This window comes from Salvelinus sp. IW2-2015, linkage group LG6.1 (assembly GCF_002910315.2).
Source record: "Salvelinus sp. IW2-2015 linkage group LG6.1, ASM291031v2, whole genome shotgun sequence".
NCBI classification, from domain to species: domain Eukaryota; kingdom Metazoa; phylum Chordata; class Actinopteri; order Salmoniformes; family Salmonidae; genus Salvelinus; species Salvelinus sp. IW2-2015.
Genome location: NC_036845.1, coordinates 5,734,125 through 5,758,558, shown reverse-complemented (window position 1 = coordinate 5,758,558; position 24,434 = coordinate 5,734,125). Strand labels below are relative to the sequence as shown.

Below are 24,434 nucleotides of genomic sequence, written 5' to 3'. Positions count from 1 at the left end.
AAATCAATAATCAGCTGACAGTGGGTGGAATCAGACAGCTGTCAGAGGCTCTCTCCCACAACACATCACTCAAAGAGATCAGTGTATGCAACGTCCCAACATATGCTCGCTTAAAGGCACATTCCTCTATTTTTTAACCAGGTTAATAATAGTATTTGATATATTCCTTAGATACATTTTTATTTCAAAACATCTTTCACCATTTGCACTTTGTAATGGCTGTGGGACTTTGAATACATTACTGGTTCCTGATTATCATGTGCTCTGTCATCACTCACCCACAGTTTGAAAGGAAACTGTCTTTCTGAAGAGGAAGAGAAGCTGTTTGAGGCTGAGGGAAGGCTACGCTTCCACTGAGGAGACAGAACTGAGCTGGAGCGTGTGTGTGTGTGCGCGCATGTACATTGGTCACATCTGTTACCGAAACTTAGAGGGTCTTTATTTGTTTTGTACATACTACATTGGAAATATTTTTACATACTGTATATGTACAGTGCATTCGGAAAGTATTCAGACCCCTTGACTTTTTCCACATTTTGTTACTTTACAGCCTTATTCTAAAACGGATAAAATAGTTTTTTATACAAATCTACAAACAATACCCCATAATGATAAAGCAAAAACAGGTTTTTAGAAAATGTACTCAGTACTTTGTTGAAACACCTTTGGCAGCGATTACAGCCTCGAATCTTCTTGGGTATGACGTTACAAGCTTGGCACACCTGTATTTGGGGAGATTCTCCCATTCTTCTCTGCAGATCCTTTCAAGCTCTGTCAGGTTGGATGGGGAGCGTCACTGCACAGCTATTTTCAGGTCTCTCCAGAGATATTAGATCGGGTTCAAGTCTGGGCTCTGGCTGGGCCACTCAAGGACATTCAGAGACTTGTCCCAAAGCCCCTCCTGCGTTTTCTTGGCTGTGTGCTTAGGGTCGTTGTCCTGTTGGAAGGTGAACATTCGCCCCAGTCTGAGGTCCTGAGCGCTCTGGAGCAGGTTTTGATCAAGAATCTCTCTGTACTTTGCTTCGTTTATCTTTCCCTCAATCCTGAATAGTCTCAGATTCCCTGCTGCTGAAAAACATCCCCACAGCATGATGCTGCCACCACCATGCTTCCCCGTAGGGATGGTGCAAGGTTTCCTCCAGACATGATGCTTGGCATTCAGGCCAAAGAGTACAATCTTGCTTTCATCAGACCAGAGAAGCTTGTTTCTCATGGTCTGAGAGTCCTTTAGGTGCCTTTTGGCAAACTCCAAGCGGGCTGTCATGTGCCTTTTTACTGGGGAGTGGCTTCTGTCTGGCCACTCTCACATAAAGGTTGTCCTTCTGGAAGGTTCTCCCATCTCCACAGAGGAAATCTGGAGCTCTGTCAGAATGACCATCGGGTTCTTGGTCACCTCTCTGACCAAGGCCCTTCTACCCCGATTGCTCAGTTTGCCCGGGCAGCCAGGTCTAGGAGGAGTCTTGGTGGTTCCAAACTTCTTCCATTTAAGAATGATGGAGGTCACTGGGTTCTTGGGGACCTTCAACGCTGCAGACATTTTTTGGTACCCTTCCCCAGATCTTTGTCTCGACACAATCCTGTCTTGGAGCACTACGGACAATTCCTTCAACACCATGGCTTGGTTTTTGCTCTGACATGCACTGTCAACTGTGGGACCTTATATAGACAGGTGTGTGCCTTTCCCAATCATGTCCATTCAATTGAATTTACCACAGGTGGACTCCAATCAAGTTGTGGAAACATCTCATGGAATATCAATGGAAACAGGATGCACCTGAGCTCAATTTCGAGTCTCATAGCACAGGGTCTGAATACTTATGTAAATCACGTTGTCATTATGCAGTATTGTGTGTAGCTTGATGAGATGGAAAAAAGATTTAAATGTTTTAGAATAAGGCTGTAATGTAACAAAATGTGGAAAAAGGGAAGGGGTCTGAATACTTTCTGAATGCACTGTAGGCTAGGTGCATGTACACTTGATAGGTGCAAGTTTCCACTAAATTCTCAGCTGCATCTGATTCAGTAATAAATGTCACAAGGTTGTAGTCTCTTGTGGACAGATGCGCTGGGCGACCGAGATTACAAAGGTTGGAGGCTCAATAAACTCGAATGACCTTACTGTGAATATGCACTCTTCAAAATCTCCACTCAATAATGTTGCTTGTACTTGCCCCCCAAAAGTGTACCATCTGGGTTAACTTGGTTGAGTTTACAATAACAGCTTAGATATATGTCAGCCTCACTGACTAAGGTCTACCATACGGGTTGCCATTCCAGATTCTAATCAAATAAATATTTAGTGAGAAAATAAACACATTAATACACCACAGAGTACATCTGTAATATCTGGGTAAGTACAAGGTTGTCACTAGTTCTTTCACAGGATTTAGCTATTTAAGGTGAAGTGTAACTTTATAGTTACCTATGAGCAATTTCTATATAATCACTTATTACTCATTACCAAGTGAAAATACCTATAAACAAAAGATGAGCTTCTACTTTAGTGAACATTATTGCAACATGTTAAATTACATTACAATAATAATAATTTTTATTGTTAGATTAATAATTTGATTAAACAAAGATATAGGCCTACTCAATAACATAAAAATAACTATTCTAGTGGTGACTCAAATCCGTAGCCTATAGTATGGTGAGTAGCCTAGACATCTAGCTAATTTAGCCTAGATAACTAGCTGTGCGGTACTGGAATGCATAGGAAAAAATACCTTTATAATAAAGCATTGCATGCATTATAATAGCTTTTGCTACTGGCATASAGCAGTAGAGTAGAGGTGATTGCAAAAGTTGCAAACATGGGGGGAAAAGTTTGTAGCCTATGCGCCGGGAAAACGTTGGCCTTTTATTATGGCATTTCATGCAATTCTGCATCATTTTAGATGACTGAAGACTTGAGCAGATTTTTTTTTAACCTCACAAATGATTGGAATGATAGCCTACTTTGACACTGACAAACTGAGAATCTGAGATCAATAAAAACGACCCTGTCTTGAATCCATCAATCACCTAGGCATGTGGAGACACCCATATTATACAATATGAGGAGGAAATTATAGTCCTAAAAAAGTTTTCTCGTTTCACTGACTCACCCAATGAAGCACAGCTCACTCACCCGTGATTGCTGATGCCCTTGTGTAAAACAAAACTGCTGAAATACCGCGAAAGGCCTGTTTTGGCTGCATGTTCACTGAAAGATTTGCCGCACGTTCCCAACTGGCGTGCCTTGTGATTTGGATACACACAATCCACAGCTAGGATATTTTTTTATAATCTATTGATCCTCTGTGTCTAAATTATAGGGCTACTCCTGATGTAGTCTTCTGAATTATTTCATTTCTCTCTGAACAGAGAGCAGCCATTGTATAACTCTGGCAAATGTATTTCAATCATCAGGGGTGCTGTGGCACCCTCAGCACCCTTCCCGTGGCTAGGATTCTGTAAGGAAACAAATGAAGTGCAATGCTGGAGAGATGAGAGTTGCAAGCTCATGTCTATCAGAGCAGAGAGAGGGAGAGAAAGTGAATGTCTTTCTAGTTCTGTGAGAGATACAGGCACACTTCTCTCTCTCACCACAGCAATGGCCACGCGTTCTTCTATAGGTATTTGTATTTATTATGGATACCCATTAGCTGCTGCCTGGGGTCCAGCAAAATTTAGGCCGTTTATACCATTATAAAACATTACAATACATTCACAGATTTCACGACACACTGTGTGCCCTCAGGCCCCTACTCCACCACTACCACATATCTACAGTACAAAATCCATGTGTACGTGTGTGTATAGTGCGTATGTTATCGTGTGTGTGTGTAAGCATGTGTCTGTGCCTATGTTTGTGTTGCTTCACAGTCACGATAGACAGTTTACAATCCAGGGTTACTCCAAGCAGTTTAGTCACCTCAACTTGCTCAATTTACACATTACTTATTACAAGATTTAATTGATGTTTAGGGTTTAGTGAATGATCTGTCCCAAATACAATGCTTTAAGTTTTAGACTAACTTATTCCTTGCCACCCACTCTGTAACTAACTCCAACTCTTTGTTAAGTGTTGCAGTCATTTCAGTCACTGTAGTAGCTGACATGTATAGTGTTGAGTCATCCGCATACATAGACACACTGGCTTCACTCAAAGCCAGTGGCATGTCATTTGTAAAGATTGAAAAAAGTAAGGGGCCCTAACAGCTGCCCTGGGGAATTCCTGATTCTACCTGGATTGTGTTGGTGAGGCTTCCATTAAAGAACACCCTCTGTGTTCTGTTAGACAGGTAACTCTTTATCCACAATATAACAAGGTGTGTAAAGCCATAACACATATGTTTTTCCAGCAGCAGACTATGATCAATAATGTCAAAAGACACACTGAAGTCTAACAAACTGTCCTTCCCTATAAGCATGCTGAAAGTTGGTTGTCAATTTGTTTACTGTAAAATAGCATATCTGGTCAAACAATTTTTTCCCCAAAAGTTTACTCAGGGTTGTAACTGATTGTTTGGCTATTTGAGCCAGTAAAGTGGGCTTTACTATTCTTAGGTAGCGAAATGACTTTTGCTTCCCTTCAAGGCTGAGAGTTCCTCTGTCCAGAGTCTGTGTTCTTTTGCCGATCTTAATCTTTTCTTTTTATTGGCCAGTCTGAGATATGGCTTTTTCTTTGCAACTCTGCCTAGAAGGCCAGCATACCGGAGTCGCCTCTTCACTGTTGATGTTGAGACTGGTGTTTTGCGGGTACTATTTAATGAAGCTGCCAGTTGAGGACTTGTGAGGCGTCTGTTTCTAAAACTAGACACTCTAATGTACTTGTCCTCTTGCTCAGTTGTGCACCGGGGCCTCCCACTCCTCTTTCTATTCTGGTTAGGGCCAGTTTGCGCTGTTCTGTGAAGGGAGTAGTACACAGAGTTGTATGAGATCTTCAGTTTCTTGGCAATTTCTCGCATGGAATAGCCTTTATTTCTCAGAACAAGAATAGACTGATGAGTTTCAGAAGAAAGTGCTTTGTTTCTGGCCATTTTGAGCCTGTAATTGAACCCACAAATGCTGATGCTCCAGAAACTAGTCTAAAGAAGGCCAATTTGATTGCTTCTTTAATCAGAATAACAGTTTTTAGCTGTGCTAACATAATTGCAAAAGGGTTTTCTAATGATCAATTAGCCTTTTAAAATGATTAAATTGGATTAGCTAACACAATGTGCCATTGGAACACAGGAGTGATGGTTGCTGATAATGGGCCTCTGTACACCTAGGTAGATATTCCATTAAAATTCTGCCGTTTACAGCTACAATAGTTCTTTACAACATTAACAATGTCTACGCTGTATTTCTGATCAATTTGATGTTATTTTAACTTTTCTTTCAAAAACAAGGACATTTCTAAGTGACCCCAAACTTTTGAACGATAGTGTGCTTGGATATGTAGTGTCAGCGTTTGTTGCTGGCATGTCATGCCTAAGTTTACGAATCTTGCCAATTAAAAAAATCATTAAAGCAGTTGGCAATATCAGTTGCTTTTGTGGTTAGAGCATTGGACTAGTAACCGAAATGTTGCAAGTTCAAATCCCCGAGCTGACAMGGTACAAATCTGTCGTTCTGCCCCTGAACAAGGCAGTTAACCCGCTGTTCCTAGGATGTCAATTGAAAATAAGAATKTGTTCTTAACTGACTTGCCTAGTTAAATAAAATAAAAAATAATGAATGATGGAGCTTTCATTTAAGGTGCTCCAAAGCTTTTTACTATCATTCTTCATGTCATTTATTTTTGTTTCACAGTGTAGTTTCTTCTTCTTTTTATTCAGTTTAGTCTCATGATTTCTCAATTTGCAATACGTTCGCCAATCTGTTGTGCAGCCAGACTTATTTGTCATTCCATTTCTCTTATCCCTCTCAACCATACAAGTTTTCAATTCCTCATCAATCCACGGGGATTTAACAGTTTTTACAGTCATTTTCTTAATAGGTGCATGCTTATTTGTAACTGGAATAAGCAATTTCATAAATGTGTCAAGTGCAGTGTCTGTCATTACACACCACGGACCAACAAATACTCTTTACATCAACAACATAGGAATCACTACAAAACATATTGTATGACCTCTTATACACTATATTAGGCCCAGCCTTTGGAACTTTGGTTTTCCTGATATGGCTACTATATTGTGATCACTACAACAGATGGATCTGGATACTGCTTTCAAGCAAATGACTGCAGCATTCGTAAAGATGTGATCAATACATGTTGATGATTTGATTATTGTGCTGCTTGTAACTACCCTGGTAGGTTGACTAATAATCTGAACCAGGTTACAGTTTGAAGCTTTTTCTTGAGTTGGCAGCTTGATGAAAGTCAGTCAATATTTAAATCACCCAGAAAATATACCTCTCTGTTGATATCACATACATTATCAAGCATTTCACACATGTTATCCAGATACTGACTGTTAGCACTTGGTGGTCTGTAGCAGCTTCCCACCAGAATGGGCTTTAGGTGAGGCAGATGAACCTGTAGCCATATTACTTCAACAGTATTTAACATGAGATCCTCTCTAATATTTACAGGAATGTGGTTCTGAATATAAACAGCAACACCTCCACCATTGGCATGTGTTTATTTTCTGTAATGTTATAACCTTGTATTGCTACCACTGTATCAAGGTATTATCTAACTCAGTTTCAGAGATAGTCAGAATATGAATGTCATCTGTTACTAGCAAATTATTGATTTCGTGAACTCTGTGTCATTATGGTAGGGATTAACTGAGCTGGGTTTGGGTTATTGATAAATCATTGTCTCAACGCAGCCTTATAATGCTGTGAAAGGATCCATGAACCCAAATGATTTGGGTGGATCCCATCCTCCTTATTAAACGTGTGRGACCTCACGCAATACATTTGTATTGGTTTTATTTAATTAAAACAKTGGAAAAGACAATCATCTGTAGGCTATGGGCTACTCATGTTAAATTGGCAACAGTAATTCAACACGATGGATCGGATGCTTGAGTAAAAAGCGGATTACACACAAAACACATTTAGTCTCCGTAGCAAATTGACATACGTTTACTACGATGGGTTTGTGTCACATCACACAGGTAGCTAAATCGTCTTTTTTCTTTGGTTACGAGTGAGTAAGTTTACATGCACAGTAATAATTTGACATTAAACTGATTATGACACTATTATGCAATAGTCAATAGTCACTGGTTATTTTAATCGGCGAAAGTTCAAATCGAAGTAAGCATACGCTGATTAAAACACCTGGTTTTCTATGTAATCTTTCTAATTATTAGGACATGTTTGGGAAAGCCTGATTTACCGTGGAGCAATTACAAGTTGCGAAAACCCTATATTAAAAATAAGCAGATAACAGCATGCCAAAAGCGCGGTCGCAGGCGAAATTACGCGCATCCAAGGCTGTTTTTGGTTTCACTTCCTCAAATAACCTGTAATGTGTTCAGTGTTTTTTTTACTCCTGACATTGTTTGAGACAAAACTAGATTCATATTCTAACAGTCCTGGAGAAACGTTTTGTTATTATCCTGTCATACGCTATTTAATGGTTTAATAACCAAGACTGGAATTTGTTTTTGGGAGAGCTGTGGTTCCCGAGTTTTTCCGCGGCGGACTAGGACAGCGCGGCTAAGAACAATGTTATCAAAGGTTCTGACGGTATGTATAGCCAGCCCATATACGTATACCGTACGCGATAGCCTATTATAGATTACTATAAATATATTTTATCCGTACTGTTGGATCCTTTTCTCCTAACTGGTTATCTGACTAGAATTCCTTCTTACATTTTCCAGTAAATACAGGCAGCTGAAGCCATGTATATTATGGACTCCAGTGCCGAGGAAGCCCCTGCTGGACTAACGGGCCATGTGTCCACTGTCCAAATGCTCACCTTGCACCGTGCGCTACTGGTTTCCCAGGTGAAGAGCACGCAGTGCATTATGGATAACCTCCTACAAAGTGGTTTTCTGTGTATCGAGGATGCAGAAATCATCCAGCGCGCAGCCACCAAGACAGACCAGGTAATTTACCATGGGAGGGTTTCAGAGAGGATACATGTCCATTTGGACCACACACATTAAATGACAAAGTACCCATCACAAAGACATGCTCTTGCATTCACTAATAGCCTACTAGGCCCTAACTAAAATGGACTAATTGATTTTAAGATGAGAAAATATAAAGACAATACTTGATTTTGCAATACAATGATATTTGGTATGCTGCCAGTATCTTACCTGTGAAAAATCCTGTTTGGCCACATTAATCAAAATGTGGGAAGTAATATTCATTAAATATTAATCACTGGTAAGTAAATATGATTGCCATTGTGCAGGTGCGTAAAATAGGGAAACTGTTAGCTGCCAAATTATTTTTAAATATTGAATCACTGTAAAGTAAATATGATTTACTTATGATTGACATTGTGCAGGTGCGTAAAATCCTGGAATTGGTCCAAAGCAAAGGGAAGCAGGCATGTGAATACTTCCTATATATTCTCTACAAAGTTTATGATGCATACATAGACCTCCAACCATGGCTTAAAGAGATCAACTACCAGCCATCAGACTTCATACGGGACATACCAGTGAAGAACACGGACCCTAGTAAGTATGTCAGTAGACTGTATGGTGCAGCACTTCATATGTGTTATTGGAATTTTACTTAACAATAAAAAAAAATACAGTGCATTAAAAATGTAAGCTATTAGAGAATCATGAGGGCAACTACTGTATATTTTGGCTGAATATCAGTGGTTGAGAATCAGACTGCAGTGTATTCTCCCTACCCCCCTCTTCTCAGTTAGTAGGTACTGTGAGAAGCTGAGGCACGAGCTGGGCCGAGACACACGCTTCATTGCCTCCTACGCCCAGCGAGAGGAAACCCTGCTGGAGGAGCTCTATACAGACACCCTGATGGAGCTCCTGAATGACCGCAATGAGAGCCTGGGCCACCTGGAGGGTCTGGAGCAGCTCCTGGGAGAGCAGGGTGTCTTTAACTCACAGGCAGAGACGGTGCTCATCACGGGAGACGCTGGGGTGGGCAAGTCCATCCTCCTCCAGAAGCTCCAAAGGCTGTGGTCCAAGAGGGAGCTGGAACAGACAGACGCCATGTTCTTCTTCAAGTTCCGCTGTAGGATGTTCAGCACTTTCAAGGAGACAGACGAGATCTCACTCAGGGACCTGCTTTTCAAATACAACTGCTACCCCGACCAGGATGCGGATAATGAGGTGTTCAGCTACATCCTCCGCTTCCCTGAAAAGGTTCTCTTTACGTTTGACGGCTATGATGAGATCCAGGCTGATCTGGACCTGGGGAATGTGCCTGAGGTGGTTTCTCCAGAGGAGAGGACTCACCCCCTTCTGGTGCTCATTAATCTGCTCTGTGGGAAGTTGCTTAATGGTTCCCGGAAGGTCCTGACGGCTCGGACAGGCACCGAGGTCCAGAGCAGGGTGATCCGGAAGAGGGTGGCGCTGCGTGGGTTCTCTCCGGCCAACCTTCAGACCTACACCAACCTCAACTTCAAGGAGCAGGAGCACCGGAACCTGGTCTCAGTTCAGCTGGATGCCAGTCCCCACCTCTGTGGCCTCTGCTCCATCCCCCTCTTCTGCTGGATCGTCTTCAAGAGCTTTAAACACCTGCGCTCAGTCTACGACGACTTTGAGTTGCCAGAGGCTTGCATGACCCTCACTAACATATTCCTCCTGCTGTCTGAAGTCTTCCTCAGCCGGGGGGCCACTCCCCCACCTGTCCTCCTGAAGAGAAACACCAGGTGCCCCGCTGATACCTTCAGGGCAGGGCTGAGACCGCTGACAGCCTTCTCCAAGCTGGCTCTGCTGGGCATGGAGAGAGGAGGCTTTGTGTTCGACCAGGAGGAGGTGGCCTCCTGTGGCCTGACTGAGGACGACCTTCAGGTGGGTTTTCTCCGACCGGTCAACCGCTACGATGCATGTGACAACCCTTCCACCTTTGAGTTCCTTCACCTCACCCTGCAGTCCTTCTTGGCTGCATTCTCCCTGGTTCTGGACGAACAGGCCAGCGTAGGAAACATCCTCAAGTTCTTCACCGAGTGCAGCAGGCGGGCCAATACTTCTTGTTTATCGTGTGTCGTCCACTGCATCGCTGGCTCCTCCAAACCCAGGGGAAAGGACCCGTTCAAGACCAACGAGCATCTCCAATACGCTAACCTCTTCCTGTGTGGACTGCTGTCTAAGGCCAACGCCGGCTTGCTGGAGCACATGGTTCCTGCAACGCTACTGAAGAGAAAGCGGGCGGTCCTCAAGTCCTACCTGTCCACCAGCGTGAGGTCCCACCTCCGCGGTTTGCCACTCTACAGCACAGAGCAGGAGGGCAGCAAGGTGCATGTCCTGCCCAACTTCCTGTGGATGCTGCGCTGCATCTTCGAGACAGGAAGTAAAGAGGTGGCACAGCTGACTGCGAAGGGCATCACAGCTGACTACATCAAGCTGGGCTACTGTAATGTGTTCTCTGGCGACTGCAGTGCCCTCAACTTTGTGCTGCAGCACCGGCGGAAGAGGCTAGGGGTGGACATGGACAACAACAACATCAGTGACTATGGGGTCAAGCAGCTCAGGCCTTCATTCAGTAAGATGACCGTGGTGAGGTGAGGAATTCAAATACATGCAGATGGAAACAGTTTGTATATTATGCCACTGTTAACATGAAAGGTACACTTGTTTACAAATAACATTGGCAAATCATTTCTTACTGCTATAAAAAATACTAGTATAACTAACTATAAAGTATAACTTTTCAGCTAAATTCGTTTTTCCATTTCAGATTGTGTGTCAATCAGATCTCAGACAGCAGCATTGAGGTACTGGCTGAGGAGCTTATCAAACACAGAGTGGTGGAGGTTCTGGGGTGAGTCAGTGTCTATCAGRGTCAACTTGCCTGTCAAACTTTAGTACTGTATTATGCTGTATGACAAATTCCTATGACGTGACTGTGACTGTATTTCTGTTGTCTTGATTTGACAGACTTTACAATAATCACATTACGGACATCGGAGCCAAGCTAATCGCTCATATCATTGAGGAATGTCCTAAGTTAAGAGTCGTCAAGTATGTAAATTAATATGTCCAATCAATTATATAATTGTTTGTTTATAAATTAAAATGTTTATTTTTGGCACTTTGATTTGTTCAAAGGCTTGGCAGCAACAAGTTCACCAGTGTGGGTGGCAGGTATCTGGCCAGTGCCATTCAGAAGAGCACATCTATCTTTGACGTGGGGTAAGTGCACAATTACAATATTTCTTTATTTATCAGAGTGCATGGGATGGATTGTTCCTGTTTTTCAGAATGTGGGGGAACAGCATTGGTGATGAAGGAGCAAGAGCATTCGCAGAGGCCCTGAGGAATCACCCAAGTCTTACCAACCTCAGGTGAGATGGATGGCAAGAAATGTCATTGTTATCACTTCTCTGAATAAGTACAGTTGAAGTCAGAAGTTTACATAAACCTTAGCCAAATACATTTAATGTTTTTCACAATTCCTGACATTTAATCTGAGTAAAAATTCTCTGTCTTAGGTCAGTTAGGATCACCACTTTATTTTAAGAACGTGAAATGTCAGAATAATAGTAGAGATAATGATTTATTTCAGCTTCTATTTCTTTCTTCACATTCCCAGTGGGTCAGAAGTTTACATACACTCAATTAGTATTTGGTAGCATTGCCTTTAAACTGTTTAACTTGGGACAAAACGTTTCAGGTAGCCTTCCACAAGCTTCCCACAATAAGTTGGGTGAATTTTGTCCCATTCCTCCTGACAGAGCTGGTGTAACTGAGTCAGGTTTGTAGGTCTCCATGCTAGCACACGCTTTTTCAGTTCTGCCCACAAATTTTCTATGGGATTGAGGTCAGGGCTTTGTGATGGCCACTCCAGTACCTTGACTTTGTTGTCCTTAAGCCATTTTGCCACAACTTTGAAGTATGCTTGGGGTCATTGTCCATTTGGAAGACCCATTTGCGACCAAGCATTAACTTCCAGACTGATGTCTTGAGATGTTGCTTCAATATATCCACATAATTTTCCTACCTCATGATGCAATCTATATTGTGAAGTGCACCAGTCCCTCCTGCAGCAAAGCACCCACACAACATGATGCTGCCACCCCCATGCTTCACGGTTAGGATGGTGTTCTTCGGCTTGCAAGCCTCCCCCTTTTTCCTCCAAACATAACGATGGTCATTATGGCCAAACAGTTCTATTTTTGTTTCATCAGACCAGAGGACATTTCTCCAAAAAGTACGATCTTTGTCCCCATGTGCAGTTGCAAACTGTAGTCTGGCTTTTTTAAGGCAGTTTTGGAGCAGTGGCTTCTTCCTTGCTGAGCGGCCTTTCAGGTTATGTCAATATAGGACTCGTTTTACTGTGGATATAGATACTTTTGTACCTATTTCCTCCAGCATCTTCACAATGTCCTTTGCTGTTGTTCTGGGATTGATTTGCACTTTTCGCACCAAAGTACTTTCATCTCTAGGAGACAGAACGCGTCTCCTCCCTGAGCGGTATGGCAGCTGCGTGGTCCCATGGTGTTTATACTCGCATACTATTGCTTGTACAGATGAACGTGGTACCTTCAGGCATTTGGAAATTGCTCCCAAGGATGAACCAGACATATGGAGGTCTACAATTGTTTTTCTGAGGTCTTGGCTGATTTCTTTTGATTTTCCCATGATGTCAAGCAAAGAGGCACTAAGTTTGAAGGTAGGCCTTGAAATACATCCACAGGTACACCTCCAATTGACTCAATTAGCCTATCAGAAGCTTCTAAAGCCATGACATCATTTTCTGGAATTTTCCAAGCTGTTTAATGGCACAGTCAACTTAGTGTATGTCAATTTCTGGCCTACTGTAATTGTTATACAGTGAATTATAAGTGAAATAATCTGTCTGTAATCAATTGTTGGAAATATTACTTGTGTCATGCACAAAGTAGATGTCCTAACCGACTTGTCAAAACTATAGTTTGTTAACAAAAAATGTGTGGAGTGGTTGAAAAACGAGTTTTAATGACTCCAACATAAGTGTATGTAAACTTCCGACTTCAACTGTATGTGGCACTGATTGTGCCATGTCTTTTATAGTTCTCCCACAACTGCGGTTAAGGTCAGAAATAAGGAAGTATAACCCATTGGTGTATCATTTTACAAACGCACATTCAGCTACAGTATAGGTTACTGAACTCCCTAACTCACAAACACTGAAACTACCTGAAACACTGAAACTATCTATTTTACAGTATATCACTCTGCCTCATAGTAATATCATTACCTAAAGTAATACAGTATACTTATGTAATTACTGATAGTAATTATATTTCTATGCTCTTCTCTCCCTTAGCCTCTCAGCCAATGGCATCACTTCAGAAGGTGGGAGGAGCTTGGCCGAAGCACTGAAAGGCAACACAATGCTCAGAATCTTCTGGTAGGACAATCTTATTCATACATCAAATTTCTGTGAYAGTATATGTCTCTGTATATTTAATTTGTATTTGTGCTTTGGAGTTAACACAGTTTAAATGTGTGTTGTGGTGTTCTAGGTTGGTGCAAAACGAGTTGTCAGATGATGTAGCACCAGACATGGCAGAGCTGATCAGATCCAACACAGGTCTATCTCACCTCTGGTAAGGCAGGCCCCAGTCTCAACACACTCCCAACAACCAATAATGAAGTTTAGCTTCAGAATTAACCAGAAAGTGAACAAGTTATTTCTGAATGTGAATAAAAGTTAGCCGGTTAACCTAGTGATCCCTCTGTGCCACTCTGCACAGGTTAATCAATAATCAGCTGACAGTGGGTGGAATCAGACAGCTGTCAGAGGCTCTCTCCCACAACACATCACTCAAAGAGATCAGGTGAGTGTACGCAATGTCGCTCACTTAAAGGCACATTACTAAAAAAATGTGTATCACGTTAATAATAGTATTTGATATATTCCTTAGATACATTTTTATTTCAAAACATCTTTCCCCATTTGCACTTTGTAATGGCTGTGGGACTTTGAATACATTACTGGTTCCTGATTATCATGTGCTCTGTCATCACTCACCCACAGTTTGAAAGGAAACTGTCTTTCTGAAGAGGAAGAGAAGCTGTTTGAGGCTGAGGGAAGGCTACGCTTCCACTGAGGAGACAGAACTGAGCTGAAGCGTGTGTGTGTGTGTGTGCACTCACCCACAGTTTGAAAGGAAACTGTCTTTCTGAAGAGGAAGAGAAGCTGTTTGAGGCTGAGGGAAGGCTACGCTTCCACTGAGGAGACAGAACTGAGCTGAAGTGTGTGTAGATTGGTCACGTCTGTTACCGAAACGTAGAAGTTCTTTGTGTGTTTTCTTGCACACTACATTTTGTAAATATTTGAACATCCTGCATTAGCTAGGTTATTCTGGCATGTGGGTAAAAGTCTTGACCCATAAAAATACTTCCTACAGTCATATTTGTCCATAATGAATCTGTTTGTATTTAGGGATTTGAAACCAGAGGTGGCGTTCTCAGAGAGGAAGTCTTCAATGTAACTTTTTTACTAGCTCGACTTTAGTTTGAAACAAATCCACTTATACAGTAAGGGCAAACTGTCCCTTGTTTAAGCACTTTCGGTTAACCACGGAACATCTTATCATTATGCAAAYCAAATCCATTGTTTTAATCCAGCTTCTACCCCCAAGCCATAAGACTGCTGAACAATTAATGGTCACCGGACTATTACATTGACCCCCCCCCATTTGTTTTGTACATTGCCTCTACTCGCTGTTTATTATCTATGCATAGTCACTTCACCCTGACCTATGTGTACAAATTACCTCTAACCTGTACCCCACACACTGACTCGGTACCGGTACCCCGTGTATATAGCCTTGTTATTGTGTTACTTTTTATAATTTTTTACTTTAGTTTATATGGTAAATATTTTCTTAACTCTTCTTGAACTACACTGTTGGTTAACCGCTTGTAAGTAAGAATTTCATGGTAAGGTCTACACTTGTTGTATTCAGCGCATGTGACAAATAAAGTTTAATTTGATTTGAAACTGCTTTTGTTGACCAAAGGAAATACTTTACTGGTGCTGAATTGCAGTATTGAATTTCTCCTGCACCACAACAACAGAGCACTGTGTAAACAAACTGAATTTGATGTGGTGCCTGCAATTAACTGGAGACTAGGCCACTGCTCTCAAACCTCCCTTATCATCAACCCTCACCCCTCTGATTTCTCTGCCTCATTCCCTTATTCTTTAATACTGGCCAGAACTGTAACTGTATGACACATACAGACAGTCATGTTATGGTCAGTTTGTGGTCATGGTGACTAATGAATGTAGGTTAGCAGGCGATGACAGGAACAAACAAATAGCGGAAGACAGGACATTACACCTTCCATATACACTACAGGTCAAAAGTTTTGTCAATTGTACCACAGAAATGGAACCTAAATCACAGAGGATAGATGTTGTGGTGGCAGCTGCAGAGAAGTACCTGGGTGCCCCCCCACAATTAAAAAAAAWATATATATATACAGTACCAGAAAAAGGTTTGKACACACCTACTCATTCAAGGGTTTTTCTTAATTTTTTWAATTATTTTCTACATTGCATAATAATAGTGAAGACATCAAAACGATGAAATAACAGATATGGAATCATGTAGTAACCAAAAAAAAGTGTTAAACAAATCAAAATATATTTTATATTTGAGATTATTCAAATAGCCACCCTCTTCCTTCAATGACAGCTTTGCACACTCTTGGCATTCTCTCAACCAGTTTCATGAGGTAGTCACCTAGAATGCGTTTCAATTAACAGGTGTGCCTTCAGTTAATTTGTGGAATTTCTTTCCTTCTTAATGTGTTTGAGCCAATCAGTTGTGTTGTGACAAGGTGAGCGGGGGGGGGGTGGGTATACCGAAGATTGACCTATTTGGTAAAAGACCAAGTCCATATTATGGCAAGAACAGCTCAAATAAGCAAAGAGAAATGACAGTCCATCATTACTTTAAGACATGAATGTCGGTCAATACGAATGTGTAAATAACTTTTATCACGTACCGTCGCAAAAAACCATCAAGCACTATGGTGAAACTGGCTCTCATGAGGACCGCCAAGGAAAGGAAGACACAGAATTACCTCTGCTGAGAGGATAAGTTCATTAGAGTTATCAGCCTCAGAATTGCAGCCAAAATAAATGCTTCACAGAGTTCAAGTAACAGACACATCACAAACATCAACTGTTTCAGAGGAGACTGTGTGAATCAGGCCTTCATGGTTGAATTGCTGCAAAGAAACCACTACTAAAGGACACCAATAAGAAGAGACTTGCTTGGGCCAAGAAACATGAACATGAGCAATGGACATTAGACCAGTGGAAATCAGTCAAGAAATCAGTGGAATCTTAGAGAGTCAAAATTAGAGATTTTTTGGTTCCAACCGCCTGTGTCTTGTGGGATGCTGTTTGGGTGAACTGATGATCTCCGCATGTGTATTTCCCACCGTAAAGCATGGAGGAGGAGGTGCTATGGTGTGGGGGTGCTTTGCTGGTGACACTGTCTGTGATTTATTTAGAATTCAAGGCACACTTAACCAGCATGGCTACCACAGCATTCTGCAGCGATAGGCCGTCCCATCTGGTTTTGGCTTAGTGGGACTATCATTTTTTTCAACAGAACAATGACCCAACAGGCTGTGTAAGGGCTATTTTACCAAGAAGAAGAGGGATGGAGTGCTGCATCAGATGACCTGGCCTCCACAATCACCCGACCTCACCCAAATTGAGGGGGTTTGGGATGAGTCAGCATTTGACCCACAGCATTCTGCAGCGATACGCCGTCCCATCTGGTTTTGGCTTAGTGGGACTATCATTTGTTTTTCAAACAGAACAATGACCCAACAGGCTGTGTAAGGGCTATTTTTACCAAGAAGAAGAGGGATGGAGTGCTGCATCAGATGACCTGGCCTCCACAATCACCCGACTCACCCAAATTGAGGGGTTTGGGATGAGTCGGACCGCGGCGTGAAGGAAAAGCAGCCAACACGTGCTCAGCATATGTGGGAACTCCTTCAAAACGATTGGAAAAGCATTCCAGGTGAAGCTGGTTGAGAGAATGCCAAGAGTGGGCAAAGCTGTCATCAAGGCAAATGGTGGCTATTTTGAAGAATCTCAAAATATAAAATATATTTTGATTTGTTTTTTAACACTTTTTTGGTACTACATGATTCCATATGTGTTATTTTATAGTTTTGATGTCTTCACTATTATTCTACAATGTAGAACATAGTAAAATAAAGAAAAAGCCTTGAATGAGTCGGTGTTCTAAAAACTTTTGACCGGTAGTGTAACTTTTTTCAATGACTGTTGAGAAAGCTTCTCCCATAATGCATTGAAAGTGAAACACTCATCTACCAAGACACACTGTAAGTCACACTAGTACAACTAAAAGAATGTACTCCAAAAGTTTTGCTCTTTTAATTTGATATTCTGTACACATTTTTACATAAATGGAATGTTATAACATACTGTATGTCTAAATAGTTTCTAAAATAACAATTTCTAGGTATGTACTGTCGGCCTGTTCTCTGAAGTACCTTGGGAGGTATAACCCAAATAAAAATAGTTTCCTTCACCTCTCAACTATTACTTGAATGCCCTACTACACCTCCACCTTCATTCAAGCAAGGTCATCCCCAACTAATAATCATTCTACAGTATGTTCGCTGTCATGGTATATTATATAATCATGAACGGAACATCAAGTATAGCTACCTGATGACATATGTGTGTTCCCTAACACATCTCGCATTCATATATGTTGACTGTTTTAAACACTGCATCCTCACAGGTCCATCCATATGGAGCTTTTCAACACGGTAGATTTGGATAGACATCGATCCGATTGGATTGATATGGGCTCAAATTGGCAACTGTAGCATAAGCAGCAAAACCAAAACATTTACACAAAATGACCATATAACCCCCCTCCTTTACCACTGGCCTGACATCCAAACTGAATTCTCTACAGTGAAACATAGCGAAATCAGTTTAGGTGCTAGGCTGCCTCCCCACTCGCCCCCCAAAGAAACCGAAACATCCAAAATAAAAGACTAACAAAACTGAAATAGCGGGGGAAATGTGCTTTAAAACTGATTCTAGCTACAGTAGCTCATATAAGGCTGTTCTGCTAGGCTAGCTAGGGAGGATCCTCGTGCTACACACATACCCATGACAATAAGGGCATATTGTACACATACAGTAGTATGCTTCACAATCGTGAGCCATTCGACAACATTTAAAAATCACATTGCTTACAGTACAGTAGCCATGGGACAAACCATGCGGTGAGACCAGACATTCTAGTTTCAGACCAAACATTCTAGTTTCTCCTTCACTGATGTGCAATGAGGAGAAACTCCCATCTGGATTTAGATGGAACTTTATTAGCTATAGTACATGATGACAAAAGGGGAAACAGTCCATTTGGGTGGGGGCTTTTTATTGTCCAATTCCAAAGTGCTTTATGCCTCGCTGTACTTCTTGAAAAATAAATTGTTAGCAGCACGTCTTAGAGGCATGACGATGGCACTTTTGGAGAAACCACAGTTAATATGGTGTCACTGACCCAGTAGCCATGGTAACACTATCTTTAGTATATCCATACCATAACACCCAGATCCCCTATAAATGCTCTTTGTTAATTTGTCTGACTGGTCATTACTAGTTTGAATTGGGCAACCAATATAAATACTATTGATCTTATTCCTAGATCTGTCATAATAAGAYACTATAATCTAAAATCTCTAAACTGTGGAGATTGAAAAACCTCCACAATGATTGTGAAAAGCATAGCCAATAAAGCCTTTTGTCTTATTCATTGAACTTGTCTATCAGTTTCTTACTCTGCCCTTATTCRCAACCCAATGGTGAAGATGGAGGTCTAGTATACTAGTATACTAGTTAGCAGCGCATCCTGGGAAAGCTCTCAAAACATTAAAGAGAACAACATCAAGGCCTTGTTTAAATATTACAACCCAGGGTTGCTGGAAGATGAAATGTATTAGATAAGAAATGTGTAAAACACTCAAACACACTGAGAAAGAGGATCCAACATTCCAATGATAACTTTTTTGAATATATCAGTCTTCCCCTTATTCTGATTGGCTTTGGCATGGAGCTCCACCAATCGCCTACTTCCTGCCCCGCCCTCTCACCTCTACTGTGATAGGCTGATTGGTAGATGATTATGATTGGGTAAAAAGTGTGCTATCTCAGGCAGCTATTTGAAACTGCACTGAAATGGACAAACATGAATAGAATACATAGTTATTCATGTCATTCTCTTTGCATTAAGGCCCAACTTAGTTTCACTATAACTCACACATATACATACACAGATATGCAATTACACCATTATGTCAAATCTGCATACTTAAAATAAAATAATTTGCATAATAATAACTGCTAAGTCTCATGATGATAAATAAAGATTAAAAGTCAATGTGAGTGAGTGAGTGAGAGAAGAGGATGGGTGTGTGAACCCTGTAGAAGGCTAGAGTATATACACCACATAATGTCACCGGGGCCCTGGGGAAGGGGGATATCTGTTCTGGGGTCAGCACATTGTAGCCTGGATCCCAACTGAATTGATCCTCTTCACAATTGCCAAACTGAAGATGCACAGTAAAACAATTGTGAAACATAGTAATTCAGTTGGGATCCAGGCTAAGCACAGAGGGCCTCATGTCCCAGTCAGACAGCTATTGGTGCTACAAAAACTAAGATTAACGTTCTCACTTCGGAGAAGTGCCTSCTSGGAGTTGTAGTTGCCACTAGCTGAGCCACGCACTTCTGGTAGCACAGTCCAGTTCACGTCTTGTTGCTACCACAGAGGCATTGAGGGGTTGTGAGTTAGATAGCTAGTCAGGGGAAAGGAGAGAGTGAGAAAGAGAGAGCGGGACAGCATATAGCAGGGCACTTCTAATTTCAGTGTGGCTAGCAGCCAGGGCCAGTTCCAGTTCCAGTCATGTCCGAGTGGAGTAAAGGTTAGAGTTAAGCAGAGTTTCACATTCAGCTGAGTCTGGCTCTCTGCTGGGTCTCTCTCCGTCTGCCGTCATCCAGTCAACAACACACAGGGGGAAGGGCRGATATAGTATAGATATAGTATAGACTCATACCTGACCTCCCGCCCTCTGTCCCCCACCCACCAATCACACTGTTCTGTTGTCTTGACTCTGCCCTGGTAGGCCATTAGGATCCAAAGGTGAAGGCACTGGTAGACACAGTTGGTGAGGAGGGGGAAAGAGGGGGATGAGGACTGACTTCCCCTTGCCCCTTCTCCCCTCAGCTTGCTCCCCGAAATGTCCAGGTGTACAATCACTCAGACCAAACAGATGGGAGGAGACCTGGATCTGCTGTCCAATAACACAGGAGGAGGGAATTCCAAGTCGCAGCAGCCCTGGAGCTCAGCCAACCACAGCAGCTCAATCACTTGGGCATGGCCAATGGGATGGTATGCAAAACGTCTGTGGGTGGCATATAGAGCCGTTTCATCGATGCGGCAGAGAGTGAGAGGGCGTGTTGAGAGCAACAGTTTTTCCTGATTGGATAGTTGTGCAACAGAGGTGTTGTGTCTTCCCCTCAACATCAGGTTGGCAGATAAGCATGTCTGTCTGTCTGTTGGTCGGTCTGTCTGTCTTTGAGGACAAAGCAGAGGTTGGTTGTGTTTGTGAGTTTGTGTGTCTGTGTCTGTCTGGTCTTGTCTCGGAGCCGATTGTGTGTGTGTGGAGATAAATAGATAGATCAGCATTAAATGTAGTTTCCCTGAAGATTGCTTTTAATGAGTTTTGGCACACGGTTCTTGACTGGTTTGAGTTGAGGTGTGTTGAGGGCTGTTGAGAGGTACTGGAGGTGATGGGGATAGAGAGGTAGGGTCAGGGTGAGGTGTCAGTTCTGTACTGGCCACAGAGTCACAGTGTGTCTGTCCAGTAGTCTCCTTGGCAACGGGGAAGGGGAGGGGATTCACATTGAGGAATGTTGTTATTGGAGCAGATCACTCTTCTTATTGAGGGAGTAAGAAACCTGCAGAGATGAAAAACATCAGAAATCTGAATATACTGAGGGCTAACATGTGATGCTGAAACGAAACAATACAAAGAAAGAACTCGACTGAACTAAAAGGTATAATACTGTATCATATTTTTCYTGTTTTGTGTCAATACAATACAACATTTGTTTGGGGAACTCTACGGTGGAAACATTTCCCAAAGAATATTAAAGTGACTTATCACAGTAATGAATTAATATCAACAACACTCAGTAAATGTGTAATTTACCTGTGGAGAAAAGTAGTGAGGCCCTTTAGTCTGAGGGATGTTCTGGACACGATCTGTTCACCTCAAACCACTCATCAATACAGCTGACAGAGAGAACAGGAGACACAGTCAGCGATAACATAGCACATACTACATACAGTGCATTCGGAAATGATTCAGACGCCTTGACTTTTTCCGCATTTTGTTACGTTACAGCCTTATTCTAAAATGGATGAAATAAATGTTTTCTTCATCAATCTACGCACAAAGCGGAAACAGGTTTTTATATATTTTTTCAAATTTATAAAAAATAAAAAACAGAAATACCTTATTTACATAAATATTCAGACCCTTTGCTATGAGACTCAAAATTGAGCTCAGGTACATCCTGTTTCTATTTATCATGCTTGAGATGTTTCTACAACTTGATTGGAGTCCACCTGTGGTGAATTCAATTGACWGGACATGATTTGGAAAGGCATACACCTGTCTATAAAAGGTCCTACAGTTGACAGTGCATGTCAGAGCAAAAATCAAGCCATGAGGTCGAAGGAATTGACCGTAGAGCTCCGATACAGGATTGTGTCAAGGCATAGATCTGGGGAAGAGTACCAAAAAATGTCTGCAGCATTGAAGGTCTCCAAGAACACAGTGGCCTCCATCATTCTTAAATGGAAGAAGTTTGGAACCACCAAGACTCTTCCTAGAGCTGGCCGCCCGGCCAAACTGAGCAATCGGGGGAGAAGGGCCTTGGTCAGGTCAGGGAGGTGACCAAGAACCCGATGGTCACTCTGACAGAGCTCCAGAGTGGAGATGGGAGAAACTTCCAGAAGGACAACCATTTCTGCAGCACCACCAATCCGGCCTTTATGGTAGAGTGGCCAGACGGAAGCTACTCCTCAGTAAAAGGCACATGACAGTCAACTTGGAGTTTGCCATAAGGCATCTAAAGGACTCTCAGACCATGAAAAACAAGATTCTCTGGTCTGATGAAACCAAGATTGAACTCTTTGGCCTGAATGCCATGTATCACGTCTGGAGGAAACCTGGCACCCTCCCTACGGGGAAGCATGGTGGTGGCAGCATCATGCTGTGGGGATGTTTTTCAGTGGCAGGGACTGGGAGACTAGTCAGGATCGAGGAAAAGATGAGCGAAGCAAAGTACAGAGAGACCCTTGATGCTAACCTGCTCCAGAGCGCTCAGGACCTCAGTCTGGAGCAAAGGTTCACCTTCCAACAGGACAATGACCCTAAGCACACAGCCAAGACACCGCAGGAGGGGCTTCGGGACAAGTCTCTGAATGTCCTTGAGTGTGTCAGCCAGAGCCCGGACTTGAACCCGATCGAACATCTCTGGAGAGACCTGAAAATAGCTGTGCAGCGACGCTCCCCATCCAACCTGACAGAGCTTGAGAGGATCTGCAGAGAAAAATGGGAGAAACTCCCCAAATACAGGTGTGCCAAGCTTGTAGCGTCATACTCAAGAAGACTCGAGGACGTAATCACTGCCAAAGGTGCTTCAACAAAGTACTGAGTAAAGGGTGTAAATGTGATACTTCAGTTTTATATTTTTTATAAATTGGCAAAAAAAATCTAAAAACCTGTTTATGCTATGTCATTAACGGCTATTGTTTGTAGATTGATGAAGGAAAAAACTATTTAATCCATTTTAGAATAAGGCTGTAACGTAATTTTTTGGGGAAAAAGTCAAGGGTCTGAATACTTTCCGAATGCACTGTATATAGAACWAAAGAAGGAATGGGGGAGGGAGACAGAGCGAGAGAGCAGGAATGATGATGCATTCACATACCGGTTGAGGAAAACAGGAGAGATCCCTCTTGTCATAGGTTGTACAGAAAAATGTAGTGATATAGAGAGGGGGAGAGAAAGAGAGAGGTATTTAGAAAGAGGGGGAGAGCGAGGGACAGAGAGAGGGGGACTTACCCTTTGTGGTATATGCAGAGACAAGGCAGGCGAGCAATTGTGTCCCCCTGTACCAGCTCCTCTAGGCAGATTGCACATTCCCCTGCATCCTTACTCAGGACGTCCTCTGGGGGGAGAGAGAGAGACAGAAAAAGAGAGAGAGAGAGCGAAAGAGAGAGAGAGTGTGTGAGTGAGTGAGTGAGTGAGAGCCAGACTGCCCATTTAATCAACAAGACCAAAACCAGCTGTACTGTCCCCCTCCACAGCCCTCTCAAAGCCTGCAAACAGCCCTAGTCACAGCCTGCAAAGAACCACAGGGCTGGAGCGTGGCTGGAGAGAGAGAGAAAGATAGAGAGAACACCTATGAGGATCAAAACACACACACACACACCAAAATGATACTGCCATGATTGGCTAAAGAATGATTGCATTTACACTACAATTCCTGAAGGGGGAGCTCTATATCGATGGTTAAACCCTAGTAGTCCATATGGACCAAACTGGCATTGGGAGCAGGCTCTAATGCAATGGGACATGTGATGTCATGCTGAGAGGAGGAGGAGGTGGAGAGGTGCATTTGGTCTTTCTTTCTTACAAACAACAACACACATAGTTTAAAGCAAGTGCTGTTCTGCATCAAGCTCTGCCTAGTGTGGAATTGATAGGAGGAATCCCACTACTACAGTGTTCTATTATGGCTCCAAATCAAATCAAATGTTATTGGTCACATACACATGGTTAGCAGATGTTAATGCGAGTGTAGCGAAATGCTGACAACACAGCATTCCTCTGTCATAGGATTACAGCATTACAACCACCTATTCTCTATATTCATCTATTTACTCTACTCTACTACTCAGGCAATAATTCACCCTGGCACTCAGGCTACACTGGAGTCAGACTACACTGTCTAGCACAACTACAACCAAATCAATGTATTGTCAGTCAAGGTTAACCTTTAGTGGTTGATGACCGTTTCAGAATGAGCAAAGGGGACATTCCCAATAACTCCCAATAACTGTAGCCTTAAATAATTCATTTACTTCTGCCTTCACACAACACAAGGGTGAGTCCAAAATGGCACCATATTCACTATTAGACAGGAGACCTGGTCAAAAGTAGTGTACTATATAGGGAATAGGGTGCCATGTCAGACTCACACAAGTG

General features: G+C 42.3%; 2 protein-coding genes across 4 annotated transcripts in view; one reads left to right on the top strand and one right to left on the bottom strand.

Annotated features, from left to right (window-relative positions):
- The window catches only part of znrf2b (zinc and ring finger 2b), a 261,841-nt gene that overhangs the window by 170,653 nt on the left and 66,754 nt on the right, over positions 1 to 24,434 (bottom strand). The window contains exons 3-5 of one of the 3 annotated variants that reach the window (XR_011480022.1): positions 23,289 to 23,394; positions 21,366 to 21,448; positions 18,142 to 21,111 (exon numbers count right to left, since the gene is read on the bottom strand). Coding sequence is in view for 1 of the 3 variants with exons in the window: in XM_023988795.3 (XP_023844563.1) it covers positions 21,391 to 21,448; positions 23,289 to 23,394 (164 nt within the window). In the remaining 2 variants the exon portion in view is untranslated. Of the gene's footprint in view, positions 1 to 17,481; positions 21,112 to 21,365; positions 21,449 to 23,154; positions 23,395 to 24,434 lie in introns of those variants that run through there. The other 2 variants (XR_011480023.1, XM_023988795.3) reach the window with 2 other exon arrangements.
- Positions 7,429 to 14,217, top strand: LOC111964924 (nucleotide-binding oligomerization domain-containing protein 1). The gene is made up of 12 exons (XM_023988796.3): positions 7,429 to 7,680; positions 7,818 to 8,045; positions 8,456 to 8,630; positions 8,827 to 10,648; positions 10,825 to 10,908; positions 11,025 to 11,108; positions 11,196 to 11,279; positions 11,348 to 11,431; positions 13,396 to 13,479; positions 13,595 to 13,678; positions 13,826 to 13,909; positions 14,110 to 14,217. Exons 2-12 carry the CDS (start codon positions 7,839 to 7,841, stop codon positions 14,180 to 14,182), a joined length of 2,865 nt encoding a protein of 954 aa, XP_023844564.1. The 5' UTR covers positions 7,429 to 7,680; positions 7,818 to 7,838; the 3' UTR covers positions 14,183 to 14,217.